At 39.5% G+C, this 24,234-nt stretch overlaps 1 protein-coding gene across 6 annotated transcripts in view; it reads left to right on the plus strand.

Annotated features, from left to right (window-relative positions):
• The window catches only part of FOXN3 (forkhead box N3), a 133,292-nt gene that overhangs the window by 99,053 nt on the left and 10,005 nt on the right, over positions 1 to 24,234 (plus strand). For 3 of the 6 annotated variants that reach the window (XM_027899147.1, XM_027899150.1, XM_027899148.1), the window contains exons 5-6: positions 9,858 to 9,923; positions 21,065 to 21,173. In XM_027899147.1, the coding sequence (XP_027754948.1) occupies positions 9,858 to 9,923; positions 21,065 to 21,173 (175 nt within the window). The remainder of the gene's footprint in view (positions 1 to 9,857; positions 9,924 to 21,064; positions 21,174 to 24,234) is intronic. The other 3 variants (XM_027899151.1, XM_027899152.1, XM_027899149.1) reach the window with 2 other exon arrangements.

Raw genomic sequence — 24,234 nt, forward strand, 5'->3', positions numbered from 1 at the left:
TTCGTTCGCAAAGACTGGCCATTATGTATGGTCTTTGATGGGGATACACTTAAAAAAGATTGGCAAGGGAGAAACAGTAGCCCCAACAGAGATTTTCAGTGTGTTTAATAATTGGTTTTCAAAATTGGTGATTTGATTGTTTATTGATTCATACTAGTGACTGTTAGTTGGTCTCGGTCTTAGGAAGAAGGGAAGTAGATGGTACAGACTTTGATTTTTCTTCATTTATAATATGCCTGCCTGACTTGTGCATATCATCATCATCATGGCTAGGCTTCATGAACGAAGATTTGGGAAGGGCTCTACCCATGCTTGCTACAAGCGCTGATGGCTAAAAAGGCCAATGCGAGATAGACAAGTCCGGTTGCAGAAGGCACAGCAGAAAGACTGGACAAGACGCGAGTCTTTCTGTGTTGTCTTTTCTCCTTGAGAGTGATCCTGCATATCTTCTCAAAAGCAGCAGCAGTGTTATAGATGGTGTGTCTCCAGGCCTCCCGATTGGAGGCCAGGGTAGACCAATGGTGGTGATCAATATGGCCAAGGCTGAGGGATTGTTTCAGGCAGTCCTTGTATCTCCTCTTCAGGGCACCTCTTGCTGCAGCCAGTGGCAAGTTCCCTATAGAGCACATAACGAATAAAAAGTTATCTCTTCTCCTAGGTGTGACTTCACTTGAGAACACCTTCATTTATCCACTGTCCCTCCTGGGGAAGAAACACCTAATCTAGAACTCGAGGACACACCTAGGCTTGCTGTCATGGCTGTATGGCGTGGAATTGACCCCCATCAGACTGCATGCCTGCCTGGCTGCGTACCTGCTAGTTGCTTATGCTTATACTGGTGTTTTTAACGTATTTCTGGTGACAATTCTAGCTGTCCTGCCTATATCCACACATTGAAACCCAAGATTGCCCAGTGTACACCAGTGGGAACTATTGGGCTTGCATCCAGTTCTCCCAGCCTTTTCTAGGTTCATGAAGAAGCCTCTGTGCACAGACCTCCCTAAGCTGTGGGCCAGCAACCTTTCCCTATGATTCTCCCAGTCCCCATGTACAAGGCGCTGCCTGCTGGCACCTCTCTGCACCTCCCTGCCTGGACCTGCTCTGCTGTCCTGCAGAGGAAGCAGAAGAGGGAACGTGAGAGTTTGAACCAGAGTTTACAAGCAGGCATGGGAGCGCAGTCAGAGGGGTGACAGCACTTGCACACTGGGTCTCATGTAGCTTGCCCACTGACTTTTCTTCAAAAATGCCACGACTCCAGTGCTACTGGAGTATGTTGTGGCCAACTCTTCTTCATTGCATCAGGAGTCTTCCTTACACGCTTAAGGCTGTTGCCATAGGGCTCAGGCCATCTATGGGTGACAACTGTGGGATCACATCACTGCTCTGCTCTGAGCTGGTATGGGGCTCCAGCTCTGCAGTTGTCTTCTCCAAGTGCAGACAGCCACTGATCTTCAGGCATCCTGCCCAATTTTAGCAGCTCAGGGCACAAAACATGCTGGAAGCTGATAGACATAGTCCTGTATGTCCATAGCACAGCCCCTAAGCTTATTGCAAATCGCCTTTGACATGAAGTGGTATGAGTCTGGTCCTGGAGTGTCAAACATCATCCTGGTGCTTCTGCATGTTTATGTAGGCCTTCACTGGCATAGTTTCTTCATGACTGTGTTTTTGTGCTCTTTCCCACTCTGTCATAGAGTTTTGCAGAGAGCGTACCTGCCCTAGAGAAGTAGTCTCAAAGGCAACTTCTGGAGAACCCCTTCCCCTGGGACACATTGTGGGCAACAACACTCTGTAAATACTTCTGAAAACTCACGTTCAAACTTTTTTCTTTGTTTCAGCTCCAATTAGAAGAGTTTTGCCAAAATACCATTGCCCTGCTCTTAGAAGTGTTTCAATTACCAGTTGTATTTTCAGCCAGTATTGCTTTACTGAAATTGTATTTAAAGTTAATAGTTCTCTTATCTTACTTTTCACCCCTGCATCCCATGGATACCTCATCATGATAGTCTTACTTCTGCTCTGTCTCTGTTTTGCTTAACTGAGCAAGCCAAGCTCTCTGCTTTCTGCCAGCTTGGGTTTTTAAGCTTTTGTGTTCTTATTTTCAGAGAGCGCATCTTTCGTGCTTTTCTCCAGATACAAGTTTCAGTTGGGTCTTGGTGCAGTGACTTGCAGAAACTGCAGCCTCCCCCAGGCTGAGGTCTAGAGTTCCTCAGGCCAGTCTGTTTCCCAGAGGTTCCACAGGAACCATTTAGTTCATCAGAACTTACTCTTTGGAAATAAGAGATCTTAAACAAAATTAGACTTGCTGTTATCCTTCCCACTTAATCTAAACTGAATCACTTCAAGGTCCCCTGTTCCAAAGTCATCCTCCTTATTTAAGATAAAGAGCATAATAGAATCTCTTCTTGTTCATTCAACATGGATAAAGAAACTTTTCAGCTGTCACATCCAAGAATAACTGGTCTTACTGTGGTTAATAGCATTTGTTCTCCAATCTATACTGCAAAGTTAGTTCTCCCTTGTTGATGCAATTTCCATTTAAATAGTGATGTAGTGCTCTATCCAGATCTGTATCTGGTGTGAGAAGTCAAGAGCAGACCCAGTGTCTCTCTCATTTGACTGTCTGTCCAGCATTTCGAAACATTTTCATTTTATGCTGTTTCCAAAGTCTGCTGCTTCATTATTGCATGGCAGTATCCTACCATATAAAACCCATATTTCTTTCCTTTGAGAAGCACAGACCTTTTGACACTTGTTTCAATAATAATTGCTGTTCCACCCTGTTTGTGAATTTTCCTGTAATAACACTAGTGCCTTGAGTTTCCCTTCCATTATGTCAGTCTGCTTGTGTTGATAGCACACAGCTATTTTAGCTGCTGGATTTTTTGTTCACCTTTTCTGCTTTTAGACTGCATTTGGCTCCGTAGTTATACTATATACAGTGCTTTCATTGGCAGTGTCACATGCCTGACCCTTTTCTCATCATTAGTAGCTTTTTTTTTTTCTTCAAATCCCCAAAATACCCTTCTCACTGTTATTTTAATGTTTATCTGACATTTCCCCCCCTTGCTTTCTGGATCCTGAAACCAGTGAGGAATTTATGTTCACCTCCTCAGGTCTTTCCTTGCTGTGTTCATGATGTGGATTGTGCCATGGTGGTTCTAGCAGTTGGAATATTTGGGTGAAACCCTCCTGAAGACTCATCTTGCAGTGAAAGTACCCAGAAGCCACCATTTCATGCAGAACTAGCGGCTGAGAGAGGCAGGAGGACTGTAAATATTTCCTCAAGGGTCACTTGGACTGTGTGAAATGTGTCAGTTCTTTTCCAGCTGGCATGTTCTGCACTTGCTGGACTGACATACTCTTGTTTTCAAGGTCTGGGGGACACGAGTATATTTTGAAATAGCAGTGAGAAGGAAATGAGTGCTTACAACAAACACTGGTATGGGACAGTAAGGTGTGGTTTATATGGTCCTAAATGGTCAGATTTTTGTAGAGGACTTCCTCCTGCTAGCCATCCTTCCATTTTGCTGGAAGGAAAACCTATTGTTAGCAGCAGGGCCATTATGAAAGCTTGAGCAATGATGACCTCAATGTCCCAGAGATAACACACATCTGCATAACTGGGTACAAAGAACACGTGTGTGTGTGTGTGTGTGTGTGTACGTGTATTCTTCACTCAAAAAAAATATGTGTGCAACCTGCAAGGCTGCAAGGAGTTACAGCCCTCATAATCCCGTCTTCCACTGTAGAAGCTGAGGCTGCAGCAATCAGTTAAGAAGATGGTTGAAATTCCTGATCACAAATTAGGTAAGTACATGATGGAACAGCAAATCGTTTCTCTCTTCTGTGCTAGCTCATTGGCTAGTGTTTTCTCTAGGTGATGTTTTCTGTTCAGTAGTACAAGCTGCACAGCGTGAATGGAGTCAAAAAAGACTTGACTGTTGCCTTTGTAATGGGTAAATTTTATTTTCACATCCTTCTGCACTGAAAGTTAGGCTTGCCAGTAATGTGCATCAAAATGGAAAAATATTTTTAAAATAGAGGAACAAAACCACAGCAAATGTCTCCACCCTGTTTTTAAGAAGAGTATGTATTATAATGTGTCATTTTTATGTGTAAGATGTATATCTCATCTCTCTTTAGTCATCTGTCTCTTAAAATATTTTTATCTTGCAGTGGTGAAATACGTATCAGTGTTGTAAGTCTGTCTTCTAACAATTACATGATCTTAATCTTTACTCCCGAGATGAAAAGTTAAGATGCTTTGGTTTTCTATAGCTTCCTGTATGATAGATCTTTGAGTTTGTGCATGTGCAAGACCTTCTGTAACTCTTTCTACTACAGTTCTTTTTATTAAAGCTAGTATTTTTAACAAGAATATGTTGTAACTGTTTGTTTCAATTTTTCAGCTGATAAAATCGGAAATCATACCTGTAGGTTCACGACAATACAAATGTAACAAAATAGAGGAGCAGGAAGAAGGTTTCTGTTACAAATGTTGTGTTTTTTAAAATTAGACCTCTCAGGGTCATTTGTGCCATAGTTTACTTGGCAGCGCAGAAATTAACTTAAATAGGAAAAATTATTAGTTCATTTAGACCCATACCTTTCTTCTTCTGTGTCTAGATCCTTTCTAAGCAGTGGGAGAATCACTGTGACTGCCAGACCAGTTTTATATTGTTAGTGAAAATGCTTCCTCCTGGCCTCTATTATTATATAGCTTCCAGAATTCTCATTCTTGGTCTTTCATGCACTGTTGTTGAGATATAAATATAATTTCTTGTTTCTTTCCAAGATCTTGGTTCTGAATCCTACTGGTTTACCTTACACTTCAGCAAGTATTCTGTTTATTTTAAGAGATTTTCTCAACCTTATTTAAGTATTTCAGAAGTGGACTCAATGGCATCCTACACCAAGGCGTTTGACAGAGTTACAGTACTTACAATTCTCTTCAGGTATTTCTTTCTATATTGCACATTGCAATTTTATTTTAACAGCTATGTTCTTATTCTGTCATAAGGCAAAATAAATTAAAAATGGAAAAGAAAGGAGAAAAAAACAAATGGGAAAAAAGCCTCCACTCTGTTCATTATTCTCTGTGTCTTTGACATAACTTGACTCATACCAAGGTTAACTATCATGATGCAGGAAGGGAAAGGACAGACAAGTTAAATAGGGGCAAGCTGCTGTTTGCTCTGTTGCAGTTTAATAAACCTAAAGGTAAAAGGTGGAAGACAAAGTGTTGCTTTTGCAGCATTTTCTAGCTGCCAAAAATTTAAAATATTGAAGAATCAAATCACCTCAAAATATGTAGGAGTGGTCTATGCTAGACAGTGAGGTGGGGGTAAAAAGACTTGTAGACAAGGAACAAACGGGACTTCTGCCTTCTGAGTAAAGTGGCAGTGAGTTTTAGGCATTCCATCTATAGTAGAGCATTTAAATGGAAAAAAGCAGTGGAGGATGCTGAGACGGAAGTAGAATGAACCAAAAACTAGCATACTGAATAGTGAAGTTCTTTACAAAAATAGTTCTATTTTAAATGCAGTAACTTAAAATAAGATCTTATACATTCCTTCCTGATGAGATAACATAACTGTGGCCATAGTGTACAGATGGTGCAGTTTATTTACTAACTACATTTTTTATGTCAGTTGGCAGTAACATTTTAGTAATACCTAAATATGCATCTTAAGTGCCTCTCTCTAGGCATCTCTACTGGAAAATTCAGGCCATGGTTGCTTTGAACTGCTTTAACTGCTATTTTCTTTAAAAACCTAAAGTATGGCTGTAAAGATAAATATCCTTTAGCAAAATCAAGAGGGGACTGTGTTATCCTAATTTTTATTTAGTTGGTAGGGGATGGATTTGAAGCAATTGATGAAACTAGATAGAAGTTTGAACTAATATCAAAATGATATGAATTATTATAAACCACTTTCTCTCTCTGTGAAATGAACTCAGATCAGAGATCACAACATAATAAAACAACAACTGTCACATCCTTTCTCAGGTACCTGTTTGGTTTTAATTATTTTTTGTTGAGTCTAGAAAAAAAGAGTCTGCTTCCTGAGCATTATCCTCTGCATTGCTTGTATGAAATTTTATGCCAGAATATTTCATGCTTACCATTTCGCCACTTCACATGTCTGTGCAAGGCAGATTCTGATCCTATACAGTTAACATGCAAAGTGAGTTTAGCTCAAAGCATGTCTTGACAATATGCAGATATAATTCCACAGAGTGATAAATTGTAGGTTAATTCCACAGTGAAAGAACGGGGTGCTGTTTAGAGATTTGGTGTTCATTTCTGAACACTCTGCTGACAAGGGGCATCTAAAATGCAGCAAACAGCCCTGCCATGAGGCTTGTGCCATTATTGGTATCATCTTCATGAAAAGAAGTTTTGTCTTTGAAAGCAATGCTGGCAAAAGCACCGATAGGCTCACACTGCAAGGGGGTACTGCAACCATGGTGGAATTCCTGCCCCTTGGTGGCTTTCATGCTCTATGAGTTTGTGTAAGTACTTAAGGTCCAGGTCCTTTCTGGTACCTTGTGAAGGTCCCTTGGTGTATGAGGGACCAAGCACTGAAATTTCAGATTGTGGCATGAAGCACCAAGTGTATAGAGAGACAGCAGTTGTTTGTTAGGAAAAACTGTGGCTGCTGGAAATTCTTGTCATTATTTTTTTGTCAGTCTCCAATGTTGTCTATCTGGGACTTTGACATACTCTTACTTCTTTGTACAATACCCACAATCCTTCCTTTTCTTTGTTGTCTCTTACTTCTCTCTTTTACAGGGAAGGCTGAGCATCTTCTACTTTCCACTGGCAAAAAAATTACCTGTCTGTGTATGCAGTCAGTTCACCACTTACTTGAATTTGCAAAAAAAGAAACCAGAATGCATTCATTTAAATACTTAATTTTCTATATTCCAAAACATTGTATGTAGTTATTTTTAACCTGGTTTCCTAGGGAAAGATATTTCTGCAATCATTTTTCACTAACCACCCACTGTTAATAACTTCAGGAGCTTTTGTGTTGATCACAGACTTCAGGTGGGTCAGAGATCTCAGTTCTGAAATCCACAGCTTCACAAATGCAGACAGGCAGGTAGAAGGGAGAGGATCCAGTTACGAGGCTGGTGGGACTGTCACACGAGGTCAGGCCTTACTGCTTGAAGTAAGAGAATCCACATGGTGGAGACTTCACAAGGATGGCCACTCTGGGGAAAGGGCCATCAGCGTGGGGTGCTGGTGGGTACCACAAGAGAAAAGCAGGAAGGGCCAGTCCCAGCACCTGCCTTCGATGCTGCTCCTCATGACTGCTTCTTGGCTCTTCTTGACGTGCTGCTCAGGAGAACATCTCCAAATCATGAATGTAAATGCTGCACAAGAATGTACTGGCTTTTCAATTTGCCCTCGGACATTTCTTCTGCACCTCTTTGTGTGGTCTCAGACTGCTGGTCCTTGGCCCCCGTGTCCCTTGTGCACCACTCTCTCCTTTTTCTTGCCTCCTTCCAGTAGGACAACCCCAAGCACGGTGTCCTGGATCCTACTGACAGCATCCTTTGTGATTGTCTCCAAACCCTCTTACCTGTCTGACAAGGCATTATGGAATAGCTGTCTGATTTCTTCAGGAATATACCAATAGAAAGAAAGCTAGGCACGATAGCAGGTACTGATGAGCTTGAAACATGGCTATACTTTGGGAAACACCTGTTATGGATGCAGACCTGTGTTGAGAACAGCTCAGTTAGTGTCCTGACGTCATTACAGAAACATGGTGGTACCATAAGTGGTCCAAAGGTTAAGAATGCACCTTTCAAGATAAACTCATTGCATCAATTTTATCTCAAATCACAGAGTTTGTTACACAAACAAAACCCGAAGTCACCAGTGTTTTTTCTGGTAATGTCCTTTTATTCTTTCAACAGCAAAATTAAGATTATACTACAGGGTTACCCAGGGGAGGGACCATATTTGAAGTAAAACAATAACACTGAATTTAGGAACAGCAAATGCTGAACTTTACTGTATGAATCATGATACAGTAAATTCAACTTCTAACAATCTTCTAATTTTATGGTATGAAAGAGATGGAAGAATTCTGGTTTAGTTTGTCTTTATTTCTCCAGTTTCTTTGCTTTTTTATCTTGCTTTTTACCATTGGGTAGATAGTCCCTCTTCAGTTTGATACCACACACTTGCTGTGTAGTACATGGACCCATTCCTGCAACATGGCACATGTTTGGGAGTGAAGCTGTTTGGAAATGGCACTTTCAGTGTAGATAATTGCGGCAGGAATGCTGCTTTTGATGTGTCTTCTGACTTGAAGATGAGTTGGTAAAGCTGCTTTTCTCAGTAGTATGCCGGTGGCTGTTGGAAAAGAGTATGGTGACCTGTTCAGGAGACACAGGCACCTGCTTTCCTCTATGTGGGCACCTTTTATATTAAGTTTGTTGCTGCTTCAGCTTCAGTTTTACACACGCTGCACTGGTTCTCTCTTTACTATTTCAGCAATTAAATATATAGTAGCCTTTAGAAGTGTGTTTGCAGAAAAGTAGTACATTCTTAAACTAATAAAAAAATCCCTTTTTTTAATTCACCGGTGAAGTGAATTTCTGTTTGGCTTTAGCAGATTTTGAAATCCTGTGTACGTCATTTGTCTTGTTAATAAATTACAGGGCTTTATACCACATCACTTCACTGCAAATAGATTTGAAATATATAAAGACCAAGAATACACATATTTTTAATAATTTTCTGACATAGTAGCCAAAATAAAGTGCCATGAAGCTATTAACAGTAAATTAAATTTTTTTGTATGTAATCTGGTATAAATACTGACAAGCTGAAAAAAAAAAAAACAAACAACAAATGCATACTCATTAGTCATTCAGTTTAGCCATGCAGAGGCAGCAGTCGGCCAGGGTGTGCGTTTTTATGTCTGCTTCAATTGCACACTTCATTTATTTGGACATGGCATAGGCGGCTTTCTCTGTCACACGGCATCACTGCACGATTAGCAAGTTGCGCCCCAGGGCAGCTGGGACGCTTTGCTGGGGCAGATGTTCTTTTCAGCTTATTCAGTGGCCGTTGTGGGGTTGTTTACTGTTGTCATAGCTACCTGCATTTCCATAGCAGCCGAGCTGTTGTGTGTGAAGCAAGTGAATATAGTTATAAAAGGATCATATTTTGTTCTGTCTCTATAACTTACCATCTGTCAGCTGACTGTTCATGATGGATGCAGAAACCAATTTAAGAATAACAGCAGCCAGCTGATGATTTTTGCTTATATTAAAGTGACAATGGATGAGCATGCAAATGCTTCAATGAAATGCTAGTTTCTTTTTTTTTTCCTTAGTTGTAGCAGTTTGTCTTCCAACGCTTTCTCAAACTTCGCTGAAATCTTTCTTGACAAATCAAAATGACTGAGTGTCATCTTCTGTACTTGCTCAGGTGTAGGTATTCCTTACATTTCCCACTCTACAGTCGGCTCATCCTCTCTGTTGCTTCCAAATTGTGATGTTGCACCTGCTTTCACAGATCCTTAGTAATGAAATTTAATACTCTCCACAGATTTAAACGTTGAATTGATGAGGCTGACAAAAAAAGTGTCATGCACATACGAGCACAAGTTTGATTTGGTGACACAGGTCACTGTGCTCTACCTAAAAGTAGCAATGGGATCATATGCAAGTTTGTGGGTAGATTCAGTGTGTGATCAGCGAGCCCTCTGAATAATAAACTCTCATACCTTTTCACTGCAGAGATTTGGTTGAACCTACAGTTTAGCAACGGGGGCAAGAAGATTAGCCCAGTTGTAAATAATGTATTTATTGGTTGATTTTTCCAGATCCTGACATTGATGCTGCCACTGCCATGATGCTTTTGAATACTCCCCCTGAGATACAAGCAGGTTGTGAGTAGATATTTCTATAGCATATAGCAACATAGACGTGTAAAGTTAATATTCTCTTTGATAAGTATACAGCATACCAGATAAAAAGGATTTAATAAAGAAATACATCTTCCCTTATAGAACCTTACACTTCCTTGACCCTTACACGAGTATAATTTTGTGGTTCATATTACATTCTTTGTTACATGAATAATATTAATCCATGTTCTCTAATGTAAAAGAGGGGTTATTGTTATTCATGACATACACTTAAATGAGTAACATACTATTATCCATACTGATAGAAGGACCTGGGGCAACAGCCAGGAGAAAGGCAGGGAGAGAGAGCAAGAGAGTGAAGGGGTACATGGCATATGGTTTTGTTTTCATTTTGTTTTGATTTGACTCCCATCGTGTGAGTTACCACAGCCATCTGGATACTTTCCATTCACTTGGGCACTGTTTCAGCTCCTTCCTTGCACACATCCTGCCCGTTTTCCTTTTTTGCTGCTCTGGCTGATGCACAGCAGTAGCAGCTACAGGGAGCAAAGAGAGGTCTCATTTCCTGCCAATATTGTCCTCCCTGTTCTGTGACTAAACCTAAGGGTTTGATGCTGTGTATTAACAGAGCACTGAAGGGGCCTTGGCCCCCACTGTACTGAGCTGTGCAAATACTGCAGGAATCGTCCTGGCCCACAGAGTTTGCAGTGAAGATATTAAAGGAATCCATAGCGGAATACAACTGCACAAAAACAGGCAATGCAAGAAAACAAACACATCGCTGGTCAGCAAGCACAGTTGTAATGCCAAGTGACAGGCAGCTGTAAAAAATAAAGGCAGAAGTTAAAATAGAAGCCATTATCAAGCCTGTCTAGCATCACTGCTATTGTTCTAGCCTGGGCAACCAAATCCAAATTCCAAGGGAAGCCGTGATTTGCACTTTGATACTCTGCCTGGGGAAGGGAGTCAATTATCATCAAAGCATTTCCCATGCAGCCGAGGAAAGATACAGTCAGCCTGCTTAGTGACCCTGCCAGAGGAATGCCTTTTGAGAAGCTTCTCTCAGTAGTGCATGATGTACCAAGAAACTCTCTGTTCTGGAAGGAAAAGAATGGTCCTTGTCCTCTCCTAAGCAGCCTTCAGGGTCTGTGCGTGGTAAAAGGGCGACCAATCCCCTCTTTGTGTAGGTAGGAAAAAGGAAAGATTTTATTGGGAAGAGGGGGTTACTCTTGGGCTTAGTGGGAAGAATAAAATGAAACATCTTCCAAAGGATCCCAGTTTTAAAGAAGCCAAATTTGTGGGGCAGAGAAGAGAAAGAAAGGAGTTGCTGTAGAATGAAAGTGCAGGGGTAAAAGGGTATATGTGAGAGGAAAGAGGACATAAAGCAGTATGTGTGTAGAAAAGGATGGGGAAAACACAGAGGAATATGAACTGGAGGAAACTGGAGAATGGAAGAGGGTCACAAACAAGAAAGGAAGGAGATCCATAGTACTAAACATATACTAAACACACTGCAAATTTTTGTCATGTGCACGTTTGCCAGCAATGCAGTGGAAGTGATTTGGAGACTTCTGCACTTTGATAGAAGTTCCTTTTACTCTGATTGAGTTCAACAATAGGAGGCCTCAGTTGGGGAATATAGAGAGAAACCAGAAAAGATGGCAGAGATGGTGCAGAAGAAGAAGAGAACCTTCTGTATATTTACTTACCGCAGGGTAGACCTGGATCAGCTCCTCGACATGTCCTGCGAGCAGCTGATGCAGTTGTACAGCACGCGTTGTGTATTCTCCTGGGCCTGAGGCCTAGTTAAAGGACGCACTCTTTTTTTCTTATCCTGTACACTAAATTTGCCTGGAGTCTTTTTCTTCACAGTCTCTTTAGGCACCTATTTGGCCTAAATCTGCAATGTGTTTAATACGTGTCTCATAGACACCATAGTTTGAAGGTTGGCAAATCTCTACCTCCATGCCACCTTCCCAGTGGGCTCTTGTGTCAGGATGTCAAAAGCGAGAGGGAGATAAAAGCAAAAAGATGGCTCCTCATTCACATTTCTCCTTTCTTGATGTCCACAAGTAACAAGGCCCTCCCTCCTCTGTGCCTTTAAACTCAAATGCAAGGTCTGTTCAGAAGTTCATGAATCCTTCCAGATGTTGGTAGAATTGCCAGGAGGAAAGGGCAGAAATTTTTGTTGTAACCTCAGAGGTTTTCTAAATTACAAAGGAGAAATATTTTGGGGGCCATATGAGTAGAAACCTTGAGGAAGTAAATCGGCCTGTCCTATGAATTCCAGTTGGGTCTCACTTAAGTATCATGTCAGGAAAATCTTATGCAACTTAATTAACTGTTACTGCACATTAAGAAATAATTGCATGAAAAAAATCACACTTGAGATTAGTTCTCAAATAAAAAGCAGTTTGTTTGTAAAAGTTTCACCTCAATGTTGAGCATCATCTAGAAGCTCACAGTCCATTCTCTCCTCTGTCAGTGACTGCAGTGGTCTGTAAATGAAACTCTGAGCGATCAGGGCAGTTAACTGTTTGATCCCTTGAAGACTGAGAGTTTTCTGTTGCTGGTATCAGACTGTGGTATCAATTATGTGCATAAGGGCTGCAAAGTGCCCCGTCCTCCAAAGACAAGATTTGAAGAGGGAAGGACATAGTTTGCTGTTTGGCCACACATGTTAATACCTGACTGAAAACATTCTTTTGGTGTGAGAGTCTGACTCCAAACATACCACTTACTGGCACAGCAGAGAGTCAGATGAAGGCAGAATCGGAGGACATTTCACCTTATAAAAACTCTGCAACTCAAGAAGTTTAAACTGGTTCATTAAGAGCTTTGCCCTATTCTACAAACATTTAACCACTGTTGTGACAAATGGATACCTCCAAAGCAGATTGTGACAGTCTGGATTCATTTTTTGTGGACAGTTACATGTATTGGCTTTTGTCTTTGAACACATCTTGCTTTTCAAGCAGCATAAAAATCAATGTTCATCTAGGCAATATGGGTGCTAAAAGCATCTTTGGGTTGAAGTTAGCTACAACAATTATTCAAAGTCTTATTGAAATTAATTCTTTTAATAGTCTGTCAGAAAGGATTCCCATCTCACCGGCATTAGAAAATCCAGAGGAAACTATTCCTGCTTTGTAACAGATTGATTAATTAGCTCTACTTTTCCTTTTATATGAAATCTTAAAATGTTGTCTGACAAACATTGCTTACCATTTATCCCAGTTCCACCATTCTTTAGTTTTCATTCAAAAAACCAAAAAGGCAGAATAAAAGACTAAAACACTGTTATTAGGATTATTTTGTGTTTGTGCGGGTTTTACTTCATAGACTCGCAAAATTGATTGTTCACTTTGCTGCTAAAGGATAGGAATAACGCAATTATAGTTAGTGTTAACATTAGAAATCAATTTCTAAATTATTAACACTTTGCAGTACATTTACAGACCAAATGCTTCCATATTGTAACTAAAGGCAGAAGTTCAAAGTAGCCAGTTGTGTACAAGTTTCTATTGAAACACACAATCCAGCTGGCACCAGGAGCTAAATCGTGAAAGATACTGTGATATGCTAAGGAAGGGCATGTAGGAACATAGATTTAATACTTCTTTTGCCTCACTTTATTGAAGTCCTTGTGTTTGATCAGGTTTTGAATGGTTAAATTATGTTTAACAAGAAACAGCGACTGGAACACCTACTTTCTTCAGTAGCAGCTATCATAAGTTACAAATAGTTTGGATTTTTGTTGATAGCCAGTTCATGAATATTAATTCCAAAATACGTGATTTGCTTTAAAAACTGTATCTTGACCTGCAGGGGACTGGGTACTGTCTGGGCCATCTTGGGCAAGTTGTATCATGTTTCTGGGCCTGTTTCCCTGATGGGAATCTAATTCACAAAGAGGAGAAAAGAGGAAAAAGGGATGGGGAACAAATGGTAGGGCTCAATTTAGAAATCATGGGTATTAAGTTAGTGAAGTCCATAGGTTAGTTTTGTGCAGTTGTTTTTTTGTACAAAAGTTTTCAACACTTCAGTTCTTACCAATGTCTTGAAAGTAAATATTACCAGCTACAGCATACCATTCCCTACTCTGAAGAGTGTAGCATCCTTGGCATGTCATTCAGTCTTGCCAAACCATTGTGGTTTGCCATGATTAAAATGGAGATTAGTTTTGGTTATTTTGCAGTGGTTTTAAGTTCCTGAGATTCAAGTCACTGGAAGCACGTAAGTAGCAACACCTTCTTAATTGGTGAGGTCATTCCAAACTTGGAGCCACTTGCTCTTCAGGAAGGGCCAGTGAAGAAGCAAGTACTGCTGGTGAACAGTGCTGTGGTCATAGGGATTATCCTGGAAATACTGATTTAATTCAGGAAACTTCTTACTCAGTGCTATTACACAGAGCTTCAAATTCATGTGTACTCCTTTTCCTATTGCTGTGTAATTTGTGAATTGCACATAAATGTAAGTATATTTCTCAAGCTGAAGTTTAATACTGCAAAAGCTATAAAACTGCTTGCAGAAAAAGTTTGGGTAGGAACTTGAAAGTCCCCTCAGCTCTGAACATCTTCTGGTTTCAGTACTACTCATCACTACTCATTCAGTTGTCTGGAAAGGGGTGGCCTTCAGAAGACTTTGCAACACTGGTTTTGTGGGCAGTTCCTTATAGGAGACTAAAGTGCTGTGGTGAAGATGTTTGGGAAGATTCGAGCATGGAGTTTTGCTTGGTGTTTCTAAAGAAGCAGGTTTTCCAAGGGTGAAACTAGTGTCTCTATGGTTTGGAAATCTTTAGTAATCTTTGTCTTAAAGCATTTAAAACCCAGACTAGATACATATATTTTAAATTTGGTAGGAGGAAAAAGAATCCCCTAAAGAGATCTACTAATGCTTTTCCACTATACTTCCAAAATTTTAGCCCAATGAAATTTGCTGTTTAAACCAGTGCAAGTGGATTTTATATGAGGAAGGTACATATACAGGAATCAAGACCAAAATAAAATTGCCTTAATGACCGTCAGAAATTCTCCAAATAGGATAAAATAGAACATGCTGTTATGCTCTTTTCTTGGGACATTTTTACTGTATATGAAACTCGATAACTCTAATGTTGTTTATTTTGCTTGTGAAAAAGTCACTTACTATAACTTAATAGGCAGCTTCCAGTCTAATTTTTAATATCAGAAAATGTTAAATCATTATCAGTAAAATGCCTCATAAAGCTATTTTTGTTGACAATTTCATTTTAAAACAAAAACTAGGAAAAGACATTTTCATAAGGTTCAAACTTTCCCATTCCAGTTACTAGGTTTTAGTTGGTGATTTTTTGTTGTTTTTTTTCTTACTTTTGTGTTTATGTATTAAGTCATTGAAGTGATGGAATAGAATTGGAAAGAAAACTTACTTTTTTTACTTACTTTTATGAAATACTTTCTACTTCTTTTTTCCTAGTCCTCATAATACTATACTCTTGGACAAGATACAAGTGTGATAGGACTATCAGGATATATATCTATCCCCCACCTCAAATTTTTGTTTAGAATAAATGGCTTTTTGGATGCATCCTAGATTCATGGTTTTTAAGGACTACAGACTGTGGAATAAAGAGCTTTAAAATTGTTCTTGAGCAGTAAAATAGAAGTTAGGCAGATGGCATCAAATTTATGCCTAGGACAAGATAGTTGAAGTGAATAAAGTTACTCATTTGGCAGATAATACTTGCTTTTGGCAATTTCTGATGTCCCATCAATTATACATCATCAGCAATTTCTGATTTTCAGTTCTTGTAGCCTGAGATAAAGTACTCTGCTAAACTCTATACTGGAAGAAAGCTTGGCAGAAAAGAGCTGAAGCTGACCGATTGTAGCAGAAATTCAGTACCTCTTGTCTATAATAATTTCATCTGTGCTACAAGAGCTGGGTCAGGGGTGGGAGCCCTGAAATAAATGCATGTGCCACATGATGACAAAAGAAGCAAAGAACCAGTCTGTCCCTACAAGATACTTTCACACTCTTAATATTCCACTTTTTTAAAATTCATTTTCAATAAATACTATTCAGTCTTCCTTACTAAGTATTGGCTACCTTGAGCTAGACATTCTAATGTAGTGTATGCTTGTTTCCCAGATGACACAAAGAGCATGTTATGTTTGTTACCCCTTTCTTCTTCATTTCTTTGACAGTAAATCTCACTCAGTGCTGATATTTAACTTCCATGTGCCAACATTTAACCAAGAAAGTTAATTTTCTTTTTTTATTGAGCTGTTGGGGTGTCAGTGTGTCTGGTGACTCTATCTATTGCATATTTCCTGCTTCTTTTCCATTTCACTTTTTCCTAATTGCTACATTTTATGTTTAACAATGTCCTTCCCCCTTCAGGGAAGGACACAGTCTGACATGGTTTTGATTGTTGTGAAGGTCTTGGATGAGGTGATTGTCTCAGCTGGAGGGGGGAAGCTCGCTTCATCTGCACACCCACTTGCAAATAAGAGATTATGGATGCCGTCTGTTGAGAGATGTGATGAAAGAAGTCCATAGTTTATGATATTCTACTCAGCTAATGTGCACTGAAGACCATGCTCTGGATTAAGAGAGTCCTGCTCTGACTATGGAGTGATCATATGATCATCTACTTATTTTCCACCTACAGAAACTGAGTACAGGCTACAAAACAGTACTGGATTTTTGAAGGGCTTTTGTTGAATCCTTTTAACACTAACTGAATAGAGTGTCTTCGTGGATTCAGATTATGAAACATTCTCCTAGACATCAGTCACTTTATTTTCTCAGAAACTTTAGCATGAATGTTCACTACAAAAGAGAGGTTTTTCCCCTTGGAGAATTTTAGAGATACAGTCTTGATTTTTGATGTAAGCAGTGTAAGATCCAAAAATCATCTCCCCATTCGTGCAGCAAATTCTCTGTACACAGTTAAACTCTACCCCAGTGGAAGTGTTTCCTGGGTTTAAGTTTCCTGAGAGCAGAATGAGAACATAGCAGTGATGAAAGTTGAAAGGTGAATAATGATTTGTTGTTTCAGACTCGTGAAAGAGGAAACCTTCATCAAAGAGACACACAAGTCTTTTTGCATTGTTTTCTTGAGCTGAGCTTCTCAGACATAAACGGCTCTTTTCACTTGCACAGAAAAGGTGTAAATTACATTTCACACTTCTGCCTAGGCATTGGGAACCATGTAACCTGCCTGTACTGTTGGTTAAAGAAGCATTAGAAGAGAGGGGTCTGGACTGTAAAGTGTTAGTCCAGGATGGCAGTGATTGATGAAATGGCTTGGAGTAAATTATCTTGCCTCTACACTTTGAATCTTCAATCTCAAATATGAGTACTTCACCTCAAAGTTATGTGCTTGAAACATAATTAAAGCTTGTGAGGCGTAAATGTATCTATGAAATAAAAGCACCAGGTAATTTCCAGTAAATAATCCACAACCCTTCAAAAGCACCAAGATGTAGAAATAATTCCTTGGATATAAGTAGGCATCTTCATACATCTTGCACAAAGGCAGGAAAAGTGTGTGGGTATCAGGGGCAATGTATTAGTAGTTTACAATTCAGTAATTGTTATTTTTGAGAAGGATGAGTATTGATGCTTTAAATGTTGTAAGTAGAGATGCATGAGCAAGAAAAATCAGGCTTACAATGGGACATTGGTTATGTGGATAACTAGAAATTAATACGTTTCACCATTGAATTATTTTGATTCCGCTTTTCATTTTAGGTTTAAAATGCTACAGAAACTAATGTACCAGCAAGTTGGGATGTTTGGGTCTGTTTTCTTTATGGTTCTAGATATTTACTAAAAGGATACACTGCATTGACCAGTGTCCTCCTTCAGTGATCCATTGCCTATCACCTTTCTGTTTGTCCGTCTGAGTGTAGCAGTGGTATTGCTGCATCATAATTCAGAGTTTGGGGAAACAAAACCAAAAATCAGTAGCAATAACACTGCTATTGTAAGTTGAAATAGTTATTGAATTCTGAGTGATCATTTGAGCACACAGAGCTGTGGTGTACTTTGAAGAAAAGTTAGAATCACATCATAGTTAAGGCCTCTTCTGCCCTGAATAGTCCTATTGAAGCTTTTCAGTGAGTGGTGGCATGTGGCACAGACTAGACATCATTAAAGAGAATTTCATAGGCAGAAGAAAATACCAAGTTGTCTTTTTGGGGATATTTTCAGAAGACAACGAACTTTCTCTATTTTCAAACATTTGTTAATCCTTGAAGGGAATATGTGGAGAGTGCATGTGTGTTGAGGTGGGAATGTTTTAAATGTGAAGCCTTTGAAGAGAGTGTTTCCTGGGTAGCACACTGTGACTTAGAAACCTGCAAAGTGTCAAGGAACAGGGAGTGTGGGTTCCAGTGCGGATGTCAACGTATAGAAGGTCTAAGTTGTGAGACTTGGCAGTGTATCTGTATCTATCTATCTATCTATCTATCTATCTATATATATATATAGAGAGAGAGAGAGAGAGAGATAGGAGTGCAGGAAAAAAGGAAATTCAGGGAAGGTAAAGAAGAAAAGACAGAAGACTATTTTTGTAGAATTGATGAGGAAGCAAACAGGATTTTTTGAAGAAGCAATGGAATTTGTCAATAAGGCAGAAGGAGAGGGTAGGAGAAGAATAAAATAAGCATCAGCTAACTCTGCCAGCAGACCAGGATAATTATATGGTAACTGTGGAAAGAAGAGTTTGGGCATCAAGGAGCCTGTTGCTCTCTTTTTGCAGTATAACTTACATTATGTTTGCTTTGAGGTTTTACAGTATGTATATTTAGACAATATCCATAGCTAACTGACATGTAGTTCTGTGCATTTGCATAAATATTTCATTTCAATATAAAATTCTATGGTTTGTATCATAGTAAAGAGAAAATTCCCAGATCTTCCTTGGTCAAAATCCTTGTCAAAACTCTTGGTTCGTTTCTTTTAACAAGACTTTGTAAATGGAAAGAAACCCATACTGTGTAGTGCAGTATAAAATCTGTCCCTCTTAAAAGCTTTGTTGGAAAAACCATGCCCATTGGAAATTATGTCCTTTTATTGGTATTTTGGTATTTAGCACATTTATCTGTTGATATTTGAATTTACCTGTGATCTGTGTATTTTAGGTTAGCCTTGAGCAGACTGCTTTTCTTTCATGACACTGGTGTTTTAACCATCTCAAAGTCATGCTGTTGAAACAAATAATAATAATAAATTGAGATTTTGGAGTCTTTACCAAGATAACATTGCTCTACAGTATCTACAAACCCAAACATCGGAGCATCGAAAGCCTCATAGTGTCCCCTGAGTGAAATATTTGATTGATTTCTCATGAACTAGTGCTGGAGGAAAGAGTGTACAAAATAATGAAGTATAAATAGCAAAATGCAATTTTAAAATTATTTTGGTCATTGAAAGCTGACCCAAGTTGTTATAAAGTAGGTACTGTAATTTTAGCCATTTGAGGCTGTACTTAAGCACCTAAATATAAATGACCTGTTCTTCAGAGGTGCTTAAAAGCAAGGGTGGGTGTAACACAGGGACAGGATTTTTTCAGGGAAGTGATGTACTCTCACAAGCAGGAGAAAGAAAATTATTTTCCCAGAACTAATCTATGTGGTCTGGAGTAAAGCAAGGTGAGCACCAGGATAGCAGGAAGGGAGTTGTGGATCTGGCTTGGTGTTAATAGGAAGTTGAAGTGTATCTCAGCAGCTTAGAACTAATATACTTCTACGCTAATATTCCTCTACCTCAGAATACACTTACATTTTGGTGGTGTGAGTATTTGAAGGTGGGCATGTAAAGTGTATGTGTTGATTGTTAAGCTGAATAATTTTCCTAGTCTTCTTGTAATTTGTTTAAAAATAAATTCTGTGGGTGTATATAAAGTGATACGGTTTACATTTATCTTGTATTTGTTTATATAATATCTGTATGGTTAAAAATAATATACCCAGAGTAATGATCATCATTTTCTTTTCGGACATTCCCCATTAGGGGACGTAATGGTATGAATGATGACGTACAGTAAGCAGAAAGTGAGCGAACTGGCTAGCTACGGATGTTAAAGATGCAAGTTGGGATACAGGAGGTTGGAGGTTACTGCTCCAGCCTGAAGGGACATAATATCTGTGCAAAAAAAAAGCCATTGCTTTTAAGTAAGTCCTTGGTAACTACCTAGGCTAAGAACTATATTCAAGAGTCCTTCATCTCACAGTGGAGGAGGAAAAACACTGAGACCTGCTAAGGTGACTCTTCCTTTGGTGGTGCATTGGTAGTGCTTCTCTGCTTGTTCATTCAGCTGCAGGGCTGGCTGCCCTGGCCTGAGCAGTGCACAGGAACATGTCTGCATAGTAGAAAATAAGTACTGGGTTGTAGGTTAAAATCTTGTTGGCCAGAGCTGCAGTTTTTGATACACAACCAAGTTAAAAGGCCCCAGTAAAGTCTCATCTGTAGTGGTCAGTACCTGCACAGTTCGGTGTCAGTGGCATCCGCGTGCCATGTTGGATGGGAGAGGCTGGGCTGTGACCCATCCCTGTGCTGCCAGACTGGGTGACAGAGGTTATTGATGGCCAGAGAGAGGGGCTAATCAGTGCCATGGACATAAAGCCTTTTTACCCTCTTCTCTTTCCTTTCCTGGTAAATACATATTTGTAGTTAATATTTTATTTTGTAGGAGGCAGAGGCCAAGAGATTGCTGCTCATAAAGTAAACTGGGATGATAAAAAGCTGTGAACTGTATTCTTGCAATGAAGTGCTTATGTTCTGTTTATCTGTAAAGGGTCATTGTTTCTTTTTGTAGACAAAATAGTTTCATCTGTGCTCGTAGATGGTTTTGACTCTAAGCACATGCATTCCCAGCAGAACGGTGATAACAAAACAAAAGTGATTCAATTGTACAAGGAATGATTTGCAGCAATTAGGTCAGGCAGTGGCTTTCACAAGCCATGTTATCATTGGTTGCTGTGAAAGTAGCATTGGAAGTAGCACAGCACTCAGAAGAGTTGAGGCTGAGACGTCCAAGGTAAGCAGTGTATTGCACAAACCTCTCTAATGATTTTTCAGTGCATTGAAAAACTTAAGTTCCACGTTGTGCTCCCATAATTTTTAACATTTCTTTTCAAAGAAAAAAATGTTTTATGTTTTGTTTTTAGTTCCTTCGGGAGTGATACAAAATGGAGCTCGAGTACTGAGTAGAGGAATATTTCCTGGAGCCAGGCCATTGCCAATCAACCCTATAGGAAGCATGGCTGTCGCAGTAAGGTAAGAGTGGCTCATTGTGGGATCTGTATGAAGTAAATTAGTGTTTTGCAGAAAGCATCAAAGTATTTGTAAGCTCTGGTTAACAGATACTTTGCTGCTTACTAATACTTCTGAGGTTCTAAATGAAACAAAACTCTGTCACCTCAAACTCTTGGGTTATCATTCTTTGCAACATAGTCATGGCATATCTGTGTGGCACACTGGTTTGTAAGAAGCAGTTTTATTTTCACTAGCAAATAGCAGACAGTTTATAGTGAGAACATCCTGCTGTGGACTGTTTTTCTAAGTTCAGATGATTTTTCCTGCTTTTCCCACCCCCCTTTTTCTTAAAACCTTTTCCTGGATTAAATACCAGAGAGAAGAATATCAATAATATTAAAGCAAACCCTGAAAGATATCAAAACACATAGCTGTCATGTTGTTATTAACTTGGGTCTTTGTGAGGCTGTTTCTTTCACTAAAGTTTTATTTCAAGGTTATAGCAAAACATTAAAGGGTAAAATGTTGTTTAAGATATACTCAACTATCTAAGGAAGCAGGGCAGTAAGAGACATCTAGTGATGACAGTCAGAACTGTGGTTCCATGGTTTGCTTTGCTTAAAGCAGTACTGGTTTATTGGTGGAAGAACAATTTGCCTCGGGTGTAGCTCCATTTTCAGTCAGTCGCAACAGAGATTAATTTGGTCAAGTGTTCTGCCGGTGCCCTTCTCTTTCAGAACTCTCAGTATCTGCAAAAGCTATTTCAGCTCCTGTAGTGGGGTATTCTGGGTGAGTTTTCATAATTAGTGCTGACCCCACTTTGCTGGGCTGTTCCAATTACATCCTCTTTTCTCAGGAAATGGCTGCAAGACAATGAAATAAAGTATCTTGAAAGCTCTTATTTCATTAGTATCTACTTGGGATTTTATACCCAGTTACTCCATTTTTTTATCCCTTTTCAGAATCAGTGTCTAGCCCTTTGGGTGCAGTATTTCCATCCAATAAATGGAATGAGAGACAGAGAAAGCCTATGACATTGGTGTACTCTTGATGCTTAAAATGCATAGAGGGCAAAACACTAATTGAAATAAAACCCATATTTTTGGGTTGGCAACTTTGTCATCTGTTTTTCACATTTGCTACACTGAAGGGATGCAACCCCAAGAGTCATCCTCCAGAATTCTGTGGAGTTCCCTCCGTCTGCCTTTACCACAGCCTGGCCTTGCTGGCAGCAGAGGTCAGCCTCTGCTTCAACTTTGCTGCTGGCTTTACCCAGGACTTGTATTCTGCTCCAGTGGGGATTGCAGAGCTGTGGGACTACTGGGTCATTAATTATATATCATTTTTATGAGGTGTCCAAGCTAAATGGAGGACATAGTGGTCTGAATATTCTCTGTAAAGTTTATCTGCGTTTCTTGCTTAGATCCTGTTTCATAATCGGGATTGACTCAAGGAGGAGATAAAACTGTTTTACTTCCAGGCCACTTGAAAACTTAACTCTGTATAGGCATCCTCAAATTGCCATGCTGTAAATCTGTATATAGTTAAATTTTAGGTGTTTTACAGAGGACTATTTCTTATGTTTTTTCCCAGCAGGTAGAGAACAGGATCTTTACCAGCTATCTCCTAATGTAGAGTTGAGAAATTAGGGATTTTACCCCTCCCTTGCTTATGTTCTTTTTGCTCTGTCTCACAGAAAATCATTTATAATTAGTTAATGCAGACATTTCTAATTCTTTTTGTTCTCCAGCCTTAGGCAGTATTAGAAATAGCTTGCTATGAATATATTCCTAGTGTGCATGATGTCTGCTCATATTTAAAGGCTCCTGCAATATACCCTCTTTTAATTCTTGAAAGGCAGGGATTTGGCACAGACAAGAGGCTTGAAAGCCTCTTGAGAAGTTAGGGGACTCTCTACAACAAGGAGAGTTCAGCAGGCAGTTTTGCCTTGCCTCCCTCAGGGATAATAAGATTCCAAATTTCTTTAGGAAGAAGATCAATCTGGATTCACAATGCCTCTTAGAATATCATCTGGTCCTCTCAAAACTGGATACTTCTGTTATCAGTTACTGTAAAAATGGCATCATTTCTTGGTGCCTTCCTCTCCTCAGATACACAGGGCTAAATAGGACCTGTCATGTTGAGTTTTCATGACATCTCACGAGAATAACCTCTGCTTATAATGTGCAACAGGGGGAATTTACCGCAGCATCCATGCAGCCTTCTTTTGCAGTTAAGAGTGGGAGTACTGCTCAGATTGAGCTGTCATTCCTGCCTAGAGGACGATGCTCCAGTCAGGCTGGCAGGGGATGTTTTCAGACCTGTTTAGGTGCAGGAAGGTTGATTTCCTCTTCTAACTTTCACCAGGAGGGAGGTCTGGGCAGGCATGGGAGGTGGTGCAGTCTCCTGTTACAGTTCTGCAGAAACTGTGTGCCTCTGGCTATTTATTGAGAAACCAGACAGCTTCTTTCTAAGAAGTTTTTACTCAAGTGTGTATTTTCTTGAGAAGAGTTCTTTTGATGCTGTAAATGAAAGGCTTAAAACCACTTAAAGATGATAGTTTTCATCATTCATATAGGGAACCTGTAGCATTTTCATGGTAGAGGATTGTTGCATAATAAATTAAACCTTTTAACTGTTTTTCTTTAGTTACCATGTCTAGAAATTACAGGTTCTTTTGTAAGGTGCTGGTCTTCTGTTGGCACTTCCTTGCTGTCTGAGCTGTTTATTTAATTTTGTGTTTATTTCCTCAATATCTTAATATTCTTTGGTTTTGTTGTCCCCCAAACTGGTGCAAATGACTTGCAGTATGTTGTCCTGCTGTGCAGTGTCATTAGTGCCAAAACAGAGTAAGAAAAAGTTTGGTCTTGGGTTAAATTCGCAGTTGTAATTAGGTGGAGTGTTTTGACTCATTCAGCAAGGAGGCCAAAACCATAACACTGGACTAAAGTGCTGAAATCTGTGATTTCTGGTGTGTTAACTACCATCAGTTGGAAAGTTTACTGTGTTATTCATCTTTGACAGTGTGACTGAATGCATTGCCATATTTTGTACCTGTACAAGGTATCAATGTGTTGCTGTT

This window comes from Empidonax traillii, unplaced genomic scaffold (genome assembly GCF_003031625.1).
Source record: "Empidonax traillii isolate 1590-97213 ecotype Southwest subspecies unplaced genomic scaffold, ASM303162v1 scaffold646:size549819, whole genome shotgun sequence".
In the NCBI taxonomy this organism is placed as follows: Eukaryota; Metazoa; Chordata; class Aves; order Passeriformes; family Tyrannidae; genus Empidonax; species Empidonax traillii.